Source organism: Vollenhovia emeryi, unplaced genomic scaffold (assembly GCF_000949405.1).
Source record: "Vollenhovia emeryi isolate VEMERY1.0 unplaced genomic scaffold, V.emery_V1.0 DF939137.1, whole genome shotgun sequence".
Taxonomy (NCBI): Eukaryota; Metazoa; Arthropoda; class Insecta; order Hymenoptera; family Formicidae; genus Vollenhovia; species Vollenhovia emeryi.
Window position 1 is genome coordinate 856,483 of NW_011967229.1, and position 13,496 is coordinate 869,978.

At 42.8% G+C, this 13,496-nt stretch overlaps 2 protein-coding genes across 2 annotated transcripts in view; one reads left to right on the top strand and one right to left on the bottom strand.

Annotated features, from left to right (window-relative positions):
* The window catches only part of LOC105567446 (nuclear factor of activated T-cells 5), a 41,592-nt gene extending 29,348 nt beyond the window's left edge, over nucleotides 1-12,244 (bottom strand). Inside the window, exon 1 of the mRNA XM_012022326.1 lies at nucleotides 11,945-12,244. Within this exon, the coding sequence (XP_011877716.1) occupies nucleotides 11,945-12,023 (79 nt within the window). The 5' untranslated portion in view covers nucleotides 12,024-12,244. The remainder of the gene's footprint in view (nucleotides 1-11,944) is intronic.
* LOC105567445 (zinc finger BED domain-containing protein 4-like) lies at nucleotides 1,590-6,621 on the top strand. Its single transcript, XM_012022323.1, has 5 exons — nucleotides 1,590-2,676; nucleotides 3,541-3,839; nucleotides 4,174-4,264; nucleotides 4,618-4,684; nucleotides 4,974-6,621. Exons 2-5 carry the CDS (start codon nucleotides 3,625-3,627, stop codon nucleotides 6,497-6,499), a joined length of 1,899 nt encoding a protein of 632 aa, XP_011877713.1. The 5' UTR covers nucleotides 1,590-2,676; nucleotides 3,541-3,624; the 3' UTR covers nucleotides 6,500-6,621.
* Nucleotides 12,245-13,496: the final 1,252 nt, after the last annotated feature.

The window sequence follows — 13,496 nt, forward strand, 5'->3', positions numbered from 1 at the left end:
GGTATTAATAAATAAAAAACATCAGATTGTTGTTAATAATCTGGACATTTAGTTCAATGCTTAAAATAAAAATCCATAGCAAATACAATTGAGCGAATTATTTATGTTTGTGGCAGCCCGTGACGTTAACGTTTAATTCAAACAACTTCATTTTGTTTAATTCAACAGCATTTTTTTCCGTGCAGGAATGTTACGTCTGGGAATACCTACGATTTCTGATGCCGTCGACGGCAAAATTATTCCAGACTAACTACGAATCATCGAAAGGACAACTACTCATCGTGGTCTGATTAATCACGTCCAATTTATCAAGTACAATTCTCATTTTTTCTTAAATGTATTCTTCGCGGAGGCACTTCAAACTTGCGCTGTAACTGGACGTACTAAAATGTCAACGCGATCGACTCAATTTGGAAAACGAGGATTTTACCTGCTTCATTTGATTGCTACAACGTCAGCGCTACACCGCGTAAGACGGCGCTAACTGTATCGAAACTACGCATTTGCGTTGCGTTTCGATTGAGCGAGGAAAACACGCCGTTCGAAAGAGGGAGGAAAAGGGGAGAGTGGGGTTTTATTTCGCGACGACCATGAGAGCGAGATGAATACTAAATAGCGACGCATTTTTGTGGACTGGACTTGGTGCCTTATCTTTAGGTGGACGGCCTGCTATCGTTGGTGGTTCTCATAGTTAATGGACGATAACGCACGCGACACAAACGCGAACCGAGATTCAGAATCTTTTCCGAGTCTTCGCGATGTTATTCGGAATATTTAAAGATTGTTGAGAGAAGCCCGAATCCTTCCAGCGCCACAGAGAATCTCCGGAAACAACTGGAAAATTTTGAAAACAGTCATCAAGTAATAACCACTGATGCAGACTTGCAGAGAATATTAAAGGTCTTAGGGATTTCTCGAAATGTACATCTAAATGTACATCTAACGATTTGGAATCTCTGAAAAGATTCAAGGATCTTTGCAGATCTTTAAGGAAAGAGTTGAAAAACTTGAAAATTGTTGAAATTCGTTAAAGAGTTCTAAAAGTGTTCAAAGATGTTTGAAAATCTGAGAGCAAGTGCCAGGGAAAATCCGAGGCACTTAAAAACGCAGAAAAATTACTGCATAATTCTGAGTTGTCGAGTCTAAGAGTTTCTAAAGTTCTAAAGTTGCTCTTTAAAGAGTTCGTCGAACATCTCTAAAAGGACACAGTCGCTTGAGCATCACTGCTCCATTCAAACGCTATCATGTTTCGTGAACACGTGCGTCCTAGTACATTCCTCAAATCATTTGCCGATGAGCCCAGCTGCTTGGTCAGCTGAGCACCGCTGATTTGTAAATCAAGTCTTGTTCGTTGGCCTCAAAATTGGCTATTTCGAATTTCAAATATCGGCTTTGATCTCGGCTAATTAAGCAGTCAGCTTTTGAATAAAAAAAAATATAACAAATTAATAAAATTGGTATGGCTCAAATGTGTTAAACACAAATTGGAGGAATAAAAGACTACGAGCCGTGACAGGGTGTTAGTGTCCAAGGTTCAAACCCTGGTCGAGGTGATATTTTTTCGCAATAAATTTAGAATAAAATATTTAAACACTAACACCCTGTCACGGCTCGTAGTTCTTTATTCCTCCAAAAAAATATGTTAATGTAAATCAATGGAAGTTTCGCATATGTGTATAAGGCCGAATCGCGATAGTTGACGATTTAACAGATCTACAAGGACTTACTGAAATCATTCAAAAGAGAAACGTACACGAAAATTTTGCTCTTATAGAAAAGTTGATTGGCTATTCGCATAGCTTTGAGCTGTAAATTCAGCAAAATATAAGTCTAAAGACAAAGACGCTCAAGTAGTAACGTTTCTAAAGTCCTGTGTCCAGGATGCTAGAACTTGGACCAAGGACACAGGCCTTAAGTGGACATCCTGCATTTAAATATTCATTTGAGTATATTTCTCTCTTAAGGTTAATACAATCTGTTACATGGATCCTCATAAGGAGCATCTAATTTATTCAAAAATTTTATTTATGTAAGAACTAGATTAATGTCGCTGACATTTTTTATGCCTCATACCTTCAGTGTATTTTCAAATGCAACATCCCATTAAGCACCGAGCATCAGTTACATTGCATTTATGTTATAATTTCTCACTCAACAATGTAAATGTAATATAAAACATGTGTTATCTGGGAACGCATTTAAACTATGATACCTTCCCCGCGGTATCGAACGTGATATATCGATACACTAAACTCGCGGACATCCGACGCGACTTCCGATTGGTTATCTCATCCTGAAGTGGAGTCATGACGAGCGAACGCGACCAACCAGCGTTCGCGTTGAAGCTAGCGCACAGCTAGTGATATCGACACTCGCTCGACGGTGATGTCGAACATCGATTCTTCTAGGAAACACTCGCCGCAACGGTCGAGCAGTGATGCCAGTTTAGCAGACAGAACCGAAACAGCTGTGTCAAACATGGAGAGGGGGTGCGCCGGTATGCACACGACACAGCGGCCACGTCTGTTACGTTACGTGGACGTGATCCCAGTTTTCGTGTGCGTGCCGGCGCATTCCCTCCATATGCTTACAGGATGTTGTTCGGTCCACGACGGCGTACTGCGTCCGGTTTAACAGTTTGACCTGTCACACAATAGGAAAGCACAGACAATAAGAGTAAGGAATAGAAACCTATGTAGTGTCAAGACACAACAAGCTTGTTTTCTATTGCTGCACTGGTGAACTAGTGCAGTAAGCTAGAATGAGAAAAATATACTTGTCTTACTCTAATTTACTGCGCTAGTGCACCAGTGTAGCAACAGAAAACAAGCCTATTGATTCGTTGGCAATAGGAGTGCTGTCCAATCATCTGCTTTTTAAAACCATGTGGCTGTCCCAGAAGCCACGTTCGCAGGCACAATTGTTGAGTGGCCGCTCTCAGGTTGCTCTCTGGCCATAGACATAATATATCTAGACCGACATTGAGCGAGGGAGAACACAATAGCAAAAAAACACAGTTTGTCTTTTTCCTCCACTGCTCAAATAAAGGCAAACGCTCCTCCCGCCTGCCCCCTTTTCGCGACAAATAGACGTGACCGTATTAAGCTTCCCTGGTAAAAATTCCGTTAGAAACGGATAGAACATGCATTAAATTCTATCTGTTTCTGACTGTTCTACTATGCGTTTCGCGAAAACGCATAGTAGAACAGTCAGAAACAGATAGAATTTAATGCATGTTCTATCCGTTTCTAACGGAATTTTTACCAGGGTTATCACACAATGCCAGGCAACAGGCAATAGGAATAGGGAATAGAATTTTTGACACGTTCGATTCGTCGGAAATTTTTTTCCAACCAATCCAACGCGGCAGAAATTTTATTTCCTGTTCCTGTTGCCTGGCATTGCGTGATAGGCTTTAGATCCAGATGGAGCCAGGAGCCAATTCAATAATAATAATAATAAAAGCAAACGCTCGGTCTAAATATATTATGTCTATGGACTATTACGGACTATTGTATTGACACTATTGTGATTGTGTAGGAATTGGGCAGTTCTGCTTGGGACGTTGAGTGAATAACCGTTTACTAACCTAGAAGACTTTCGTCGTCATTAATTGCCTTAAATATGGCGCGTAAGAAGCCTAGCACCATGTGGAAATATTTCACGAAAATAGACAACAGTATTGCACGGTGCAATTTGTGCAGTCAGACCGTCAAAAGTTTGGGTACCACATGTTACATGATAAAACACTTTAGGGCATACCATCTACAATGGAACGACACGGGGAAAAAGAACAACAGGCTGAAAACGTCAAAATTAATCACGAAGAGAGGCAGAAGGTCCGTTAAGCACACGTAAATAATAGAGCAAAGTCCTCTATTATGAGATAGGATCCTAATGTGAGATAGTAGGTTTTCAACGTCTAAATTCAATCGCGAGTCTCTCTTTCGGAACGATTGCACGATCTAACGATCAATTCTTCACTAAACAGATTTCACTACAAGGGCAATAAACTCATGGTGGAACCAATAAATGATTAATTTGGCAGAAACTTCGCCATCTTATATTGGGAGCCTATCTCATAATCGGGGACTTTCCTCTAATAATAATGCATCTCGTCTTGTGCCGTACGTATCTAATGATGGATTTTCTAAAGCCTCCCTTCATTTGCAGAAATCGCTGGCAGAAAAGAAACGATGCTGACAACACTGACACTTTGCACGCTGTAGCTGGAACAAGTTGTGAAACTATGGTTGAGATACAGGTACTTTGCCAGTAGCCAATCAGTTTTATACTTTTGTTAAGTCCCAGTCTACAATAGATGATTTAAGCCCTAAGCTTTAAGAAATTGGCCAATCACGGTCAAGTATGAGAAGAATGCGCGACTGTGATTAGTCAATTTCTTAAGGCTTAGGGCTTAAATCTCTATTGTAGACTGGGACTAATGCGTTCGAACTCTATGTTACTATGGCTGCGTTCGGTTTGGGCGCTCACGTGCTGTAAGCATCGCTCTATCTTCGTTTGATATTCAATGTGCAACGAAGATAGAATGATGCTTACAGCGTGTGAGCGCCCAAACCGAACACAGCCATAGTAAGCCTATTTGTGTTTTAATAGAAAGAACCGCCCATTACACAAATGAGTACATCGTCCTCAGTAACGCTCGGGAGGCTATCTACTCATGGTAAGATCATGTTCTGACATTGACAAGATTAGATAGTTATATAAAGAAAAAGGAAAGACCAAAAGCATTATATGAATACATGTACATCGATAGTAAAAATAATTTAATGCTTTGTTCTTTTGACTTCTTACTCCTTTTAAACTTCCATTAATATATTATCAAAAACTTATGATTAAAAACTAATTTTTCAATAAATTTTTTAATATTATTTTATTCTATCAATTGTATTCTTTCTAATAACTTCCACCCCATCTCTCTAAATGTAAATTTTACATAAATTATCTTTCAGGTGCTCGTCAAACTCAGATACTGGATGCAATTCTCTATTATATCTGCACTGACTACCAGCCGTTCAACGTCATTCAACAGAAGGGATTCAAGTATCTGATGAAGAAACTGGCACCTTTTTACGAAATCCCTGATAAAACTGCGATCAAGAAAAGACTCGATGAGAAATATGACATAGCAGCTGACATTTTCAAGCAAAATCTGAATAAGGCTTTGCATATGACTATCACTATAGATACCTGGTCCGAAGTAGGATCCCCCGGAAGTTTCTTGGGAGTCAAGGTGTATTTCATAGCGAATAAGGTCAAGAAGATAGAGTCAGGGAACATCGAGGTTGTCGAATTACTCGAGTTCACTGCTGATTGCATCGCAAGTGAAATCCTGAAGATTCTGACCAAATGGTGCATCGACGTTAATAAAGTTGTAGCGGTTGTGACCAACAATGAACCTGATATGATTAATGGCGTCACGCGGATATTTGAGCAGAAAAAGCACATTACCTGTTTTGCTTATACCATCAATTTGGTGGCAGAGAACTGCTTGAAGAACTGCAAAGGCCTTGATAAGCTCGTCAATAAAGTTAGATCGATTGCAAAATTTGTGAAAAACACCGATCTAGCTAACGAGCTGCATCGGTATCAGATCGATTCGGGTGTACCCGAAGACGCGACGAAGAAACTCATTCTGAATGCCGATATGAAGTGGAACAGCATATTCTACATGATAGAACGGTTTATCGGGCTCTGGGACGCGATCCAAAAGATTCTACTTGCAAAACATATTCCCGAGTATATAATAAAATGCGTGCCAACCGATGACGAGTTAGTCACATTGAGGGAAATACTGAACCTGCTGAGACCGCTAGAGTTCATGGTGCACGAGTATTCGACCAAGAATTATATCGCAGCATCGAAGATAATACCGCTCATCAACTGCGCCATAACCGAGTACCAAATTATTGAGCAGACGACGGATTTATCTGTCAGATTGAAGAAAGCCATCCTGACGGAACTGGAGACCCGATTCGGTCAAATAGAGTTTACCACTCTGCTGTCTATCGCCACTATACTGGATCCCCGCTTCAAGACCATACATTTTCGGAACGCGCACGCTCTGACCGATATCGTGAACCTGTTGTGCGGCATGTTGAGTAAATATTCTAGCTCATCCGACGAGTCGAACACCGAGCAGCAGAAAACAAGATACAATCTTTGGAGCCATCATAAATTTTTGACGCACATGTCCAAGAAAGACAACATGTCTCTACAAAATGAACTGTCCTTGTACCTGGACAAACCGCTAGCGGCTCTGGAGGACGATCCTTTGGAGAGATGGGAGAGCATGAGACTCCTGTGTCCCACCTTGTACATCATGGCAGTGAAACACCTGTCGATTGTCGCCACGTCAATTCCGGCGGAGAGACCGTCAAACGCGGGAATCGCAACGACTCGGTTGAAGAACCGACATGGCAAACACTTCAGGAAATTATTGTTTTTAAATTCAATCGATCAGGAATACTGGTCTTGATGAATTTCCAATGCAGAACGATCCTCTTGAGAAAAATGACGTCCATTGCATATTCCATATGTAATTATATATAGTTAACATAATTGATATTATGTTAAATAAACTATGACTGATTAGAAGCATTTTCATCGTTGTAGACTATTATTTCTCCTTAGAAAGAATACCAGTGTCAATACTGATGACACTCAGGCATCCGTACTTGCACCGTACGTTTTCAAAGTAAAATTATCAATACTCCATACGAGTATCAACGCGACGAATTCAATGATAAATTCAAACGCATGTATCAATACGCTAATATTTTTAGTAAAAATGTTCAACATTATTGATAAGAATAGAGCGACGGGCAGCGAGAGGGGAGGATGACTCTCGTAATGTGATAACGAACGGAGGAGAACACGCGGAGAATCACGCGCGCGTAATTGAATCGCGGATCGTCGCGACGGCTCGTTCACTTACATCATCCCGTGCTTTCTTTCATTTTATTGCGATCGCTAGTTCTTAACGATCCGATAAGAACGCCAGAATATGAGACGTTTATCCGATATTGCCGAACTGCTTCGCGCTTTTTTGCTGTGCGCGTCGCACTTGAGATTCCTTCAAGCATCAATGACGTAAGCGAAAGTGTTGACGAATGACTGAATCAGGCGTCCTTATTCGGCTTCTGCGATACTTTGCGACTCGCAGATGCCGCTTGGGATCGTTCGAGGAAGCAAATTGCTAAGACCCTGCAGATTGGCGGTGATTGAGTCTACATTGCAAAGGCCTTGGAGGCGTTTAACGCGCCGGCATCGCGTCGTTTGTGCGAACTGCAAAAAGTTTCTCTCGCCATTCGATTAGCCTCCTTGCAGGCGTCAAGTCTAACGGCTCCGTAAGGGTATTGAAATTCTTATATCCACACGTTTGATCCTCGTACATTTTTACAAATATTTTTATATATTCAATCTCACAGAAGAGTCGACGTTTGATTCAACACCTTACATTTCATTCTTCAATACCTTGATTTTCATTCAAATATAATACCAAGAGGTGAACTGCTGACCAAAATCACGTACACCAATGCCTATACGAGGACAATTTTCTTTTAGAACTTATCCTGAAAATCATGTAACCGTGGGACTCGATCTTGTTATCTTAGTTTATCTTTATAATGCCCCAGCAAGGCCAAATAACACCCATTAATGCCCAAAAAATGCCGAGTAATGCCAGAAATCTGTACAATGCCCTCAGCGGTTTACCACCTCGTATAATACTTTTACATCTGAATTAGTAAAATACTCAATTACTCATCAGCCGACTTCGATTACAATTATTTAAACGAACGTAAAATATACAATGACGTGTTGCAGACTGAAATGCTCTCGTGCGGTCGCAGATTTAAATGGCCGATAACGGCACGCATGGAGATAGATAGCTCCGCAAGCAAAAGTTCGTATATTATCGAATTTTTCGAGAAAGCGCGAGAGCTGAAGGCGCTCCTGAAATCGGTAACTCGGCTGGTTTTCATTCCGAGTCTAAGCAGACAACGGCGCGATGATTTACGATCGCTCGTTTAAGTGGTACTCGTTCCCGTTTACGGCGATACTAACGACGTCGGGCACCTAGCTTCGAGATAACGCGAGGTGCTTCATTCGGGCACTTAAAAATCATTGCCCGACGCCTGGAGTATCCGTCGCCGATGATAAACGTGCAAATTTATTTCACGTACAACGCACATCCCTCCCGAGTCTAAAGCCAGCGGCACACGATGCTTTTTTGCTTGCGTGCATCTTTGCTAGCTGGTGAGAGCAAATCAGGATGCAATCTTAACTCATCTGACCTATCACGTGGAGTCCTGATTGACTCTAGCCAGCAAAGGTGCGCGCAAGCAAACCAGCAAGCGAAAAAGCATCGTGTGCCGCTGGCTTGAGGTATCACGCGGTCACGTGGTCGCCGGGAGGGTCACGTGGTCACCGCTGGCGCCAAAGGTGGACAAACTTCTCGCGCGTTACTTTTCACAATTGGCAACTTGTAACTGTAACTAGTTACATTTTTAGCGAAAAAACTGTAACTAAATATTTTTATAAAGTAACTTCCCAACCCTGCATAAAATATACATTGAAATATACATATAAAGTTATGAAATGACACAATAGAATTTTAAAAGATCCTAAAATCAGACACAAATTATAAATTGCATCGGACTTGCAGAACCGTAAGGATTGAACGTAGTATCAAATCAAGATCCAAGAGCTTTAAAAACAAAGGGAAATAAAAGGGCTAGCGACTCAAGAGCTGCGGATACTAAATATATAAATTAAATAAACAATAACGTGACGAACGTTTCGACCTAATGATTGAATTTAATCAGTCAAATCCAGTGCTGTGCACGTGCACAAATTTCTATTTTCAAATCTTCGAATAATGAAATGTCCAAATAGTTTCGTAGAGTGTAGCGTCTTTAGATCATCAGAACCGCGAATCCTTGGATCTGTGTATCATTTTAAGCGCAGAAAGTGTAACATAATGCAAACAACAGACCTAGCGTGTTAGCGCCTGCATCTGGTTCTGATAATGACGCCAGCTCGTGAATAATACTATGTACCAAAGATACGTTAACGCTTCTATTAAAAGAAAAATATTTATTTCATGAACAGTTCAAAAGCACCCATTCAACATGCCATTCGCCATTTTTATGCACTTTAATATTTTCTATACATTATTTCACTTGTGTGCCAGACTCGTTCTTAATTTTGTGTTAGTAGATTTCGCGCTTTCTATTATTGTTTTCCCATTAATTTGCGCTCAGACGAGTCAGGTCGAAACGTATATCTACGTCAATGTATTTATTTTATTTTGTGAAACGAGTGTTTCTAATTCTATCCTAAAGGCCTGCTGTTTCTGCTCATAAATTGGCTGTAATACCTGCGCTAGTAAAATTTCACAAGACTCGTAAAGTTCTTCAAAACGCCACGTTGTCCCGCGACCACACGATTTTCAGGATAAATTTTGAGAGAAAATTCTCTCCGTGTATCATTTCATCATTTTACTTCTTCGTATTTTTTACATAAGTACTTCGTGCGCAGAAAAAAAGTGTGAGACAGTTCGAACAAACGTCTCTTGTCTGTTGTTCTTTCGGATCGTTAAGAACTATCGATCGTAATGAAACGCATGGAAAAAGTGCGGGATGATGTAAGTGATCCCGTCACGGCGATCCGCAGCGCGCGATTCAATTACACGCGCGTGATTCTCCGCGTGTTCTCCCCCGTTCGTTATCACATTACGAGAATCGGCCTTACCCCCCCTCCCCCTCTCCTCTCCCCGCTCGCCGCTCTATTCTTATCGCGGTGCGCCAGGAATGCATTTTCATCGCGACGCATCTTCGGGTGACGCCCGCGGGCCGCGAGCTCCGCCGAAATGTCTCACCGGGGGATATTTTTAACGGACTCTCATTAACGAATCTCGCACCGGTCGCTGCAACGTTTTGGCGCACCGGACGCGAGAAAAATCTTTATATATAATGAAATATATATTTTTCCGTGGGGGCCGCCTTCTGAATTCTCTTTTATCGGTAAAAGCGCCTCTAAAAGTGGCTTGTAGCCAATCAGAAAGGCTTATTAGCCACTTTTGCTGATAAAGGAGGATTCAGAATACGGGTCTTTCTCGTCTTCGAAATGATACTTTTCACGACACGTCCCTCGCGATGGATCTCGAGACACTGTTAGCGCTGTTAGCATATTATTAAATTGATTGTCAATTTAATTATGTGATTGTGCTATCTCAGCTTTGGTTTGGCACTGCGTTTCAAGACGGACGGCGCGTGGTCTGGACTGAGTAATGTATATAAACTCACGCAATAATATTAGATCCAGCCCGACCGCGTAAAGCCTGTGTCACACTACGTTTTGCGGATCGCAATTCGACCAATCGGATACAAGGATGTCTCGTCAGATTGGCTGAAACGCGATCCACATCCGTAATTTCGATCCGATTCGCAATAAGAATAAGCGTGGATGCGGAGGTCTTAAGGCTCACTTCTATCCACTTGTATTACCCTTCCTTTCCGTTTTCTTTTCTTCGCTTTCCGATCGAATTATCGAGTCGCATCGCTTTAATCTCACGGCAAGAATTTTACGAGATTGTTCGCATTAAATCTCGAGGCTAGAGTTTTTATCGGCGCCGAAAGCGCAACTTGGATCGCCGCGTTCTCCCTCAAGCCCGGTCTATAATTCTTGCGAAATTAGAAATTTTCTATTCTTTATATACGCACGGAGAAAAATATCTCGACCTATCTAATCGGACAATCAATTATAATACATATTAACAAACGGATATGTTCAATCGAATTGCATATCCGACGAAACGTATAATCGGTTTTTCCATCAAATTTCATCGGTAACTGCAATTTTATTGGATGAATTTCATCGAATACATCCATAATTTAAAGGAGAACAATCAGAACAACCGATGGTTAACTTTCCATCGAAATCACTACAATTAATCGAAGTGGCGATCGTGGCGCAGAGGATTGTACGCTGGTCTGGTAATCCGAAGACCCGGGTTCAAAACCAAACAAAACATCGTTGGTTTTCGTTCGATCGCCACATAGTGAAATGGATATAGAGAGAAGTGTTATAAGAGGTTTGGGCACGTTCCTTCAAAAACGGGAATCGATAAAATGTATCTACAAATTTACATTTACACTACTTGATCGATTTATCCGACGAAAATTGATCTCCGCGTGCAAATCCAATAGGTACGTTTAAAAAACCGTCGACAATGTACAATTGGTCACTTGCACACATTTTTATTGGCTGCGAGACGGAATGTTTCCAGACGCAACGGGCACGCTGGAGATCAGACTTTAAGCGCGGCGCATGATAAACAAACGTGTGACGACCGACGTCGCGACGCTCGCCGATCGGCGGAGCGATCGGGATCGCTCTCTCTTTCTCTCTCTCTCTCTCTCTCTCTCTCTCTCTCTCTCGCCGCCATGTCGCGCGTACGCGCACGCTACGCGCCGCGCGTAAGAATGACTTATCCTATCCGGAATTCGGGATCTCGGGGTCGGCCTACGCGTCGAGATACAACGCGACCTCGCGTGTTCCCCCTTTGCGAACGACAAATGCGGAGCCGGACGGAACGGGTGAGCGTCGCGATTTCGCGGAGACGTCGGGACGCGGTGCTCACGCTCCTCGCGAGTTTGAATCTTGCGCTTGCTCCGAAACAGATCCCTGATTTATCGCGCGACCGCTGTTGTGTATCGCTCCAGCTGGTGTGTTTATATACGTGGTCGATATCGCGGCGAGAGCAGAGCAGCTGGGCATCGCGAAGCAGGCGAGGGGGCGGGAGGTCGAAAGAGAAAGAGAGAGACATGACACGCACGTACACACGCACACACGGAAAACTGGAGCAAGTGAGAATCCCGCGGCGATCTCGCGGGTTTCGTGCGTAGCTGCCACTTACCGGCCGCGGACTTGGCACCGCTTTTCCCATGATGCCTGCGGTACTTGCTCGCCGTTACAACCCGGCCCTTCAGCAACATCGTACACGCACTCGTACGCGATCGCTCCCGACGGCGGCGCGTCCGCTACGCATTATTATGCGACCGTGCGGCCGCCATATTTGCTTGCTCTCGACTGTCGAGCCCCGCGCCGCGAATATACGCCGCCGCGGCCCGTGGTAGTTGGGTAGCTCTCGGCTCGGCTCGGCTCGGCCTTTGGCTCGCGGCCGTGCCACTGCTGCCCGCGTACGCTGACGTCACGTGGCCAATCGCGCTTGTGCTGGTACGCGCGCACGCGCGCGCACGTGCCATGTGCCGGGACCATCGCGCAGCGCGCACGCGCGCGCCTGCCGTCACGTGACCCGCGCGCCGCGGCGCGCGGACGTTTGATTCTTCCCTGACGCTCCGAGATTTTCTTACAGCGAATTCGGTTGCTTGCACGAGCACGCACCTTTTTTAGTAAATTTTTATAGTACTTTTTCAGTTAATTTTGGGACCAATATTGGGAATACTGGATTTACATTATTTCCCAATATTGCGCCAATGTATTGTGGTACTAGGTTCTGAGCAAGCCTTGGCATTGCACTCAGTACACACTAGTGCAAGCTGCCGAATTCGCTATTAAATGATCAAAGAGTATTTAGCCAAAAACCGTCCCGTACGGATGCTATACAGATCGTTTTACTGGCTGAAAAATATTTCAAGAGATACTTAAGGCGATCCTTAAATATAAGAATCGACTGTAAACAAGCCTTAGTGTGCACTCGGTGCGCACTAGTGCAAGCAACCGAATTCGCTGTTACTTTATCAGATCCCGCGGAAAAGAAAGTTCATTTTTTAAAACTCGTTACACTCTGACTCGATTAGTCGAAGGAACCGGTTTTCAAATGGATCGCAATGCTGTCATTTTTTCTTTTACATTATACTTTGATCCTGACACCACGAACGCGGGAACTTATTGAAAAACGTTAAAGGGAATTATCGATGTAATAAAATATCAATTGTTTAATCGAAACTGAACAACGGTGACGCACTCCACTGTAGTTCGACGCTCGTTACGCTTGGAGAAAACTGAATTGGTAAATTTGTTTTCTGAAATTTGCGGGGGGAGAAGAGTTCAGAGACAATGACGGAATAACAAAGACGTTCCTGGTGCGAATAGGTATGGCCTTTTACTTCACAATCTGCAGGTTCTCGTTTGACACACGCACGCACACATTACCTCGAACGGAAAGACCGAAGGGATTATATATCGAAGGCAGCCCAATGCAAAACGCGATTAATATATTGCGGCACGATAATTTTACCTCCGCGCGCTGCATTTATATATATAATTATATATAAATATATATATTTATATATGTATAAATAAATACGTTCATTTATATATTTTTATATATTATGCATATATTTATATATATCTCGATTTCCTCCTCACCACGAGACGATATCAAAGCCCACGAGACACACGCGATATGTCGAGCGTGTGGACCAAAAGTCATTGGAGAAGAAGAT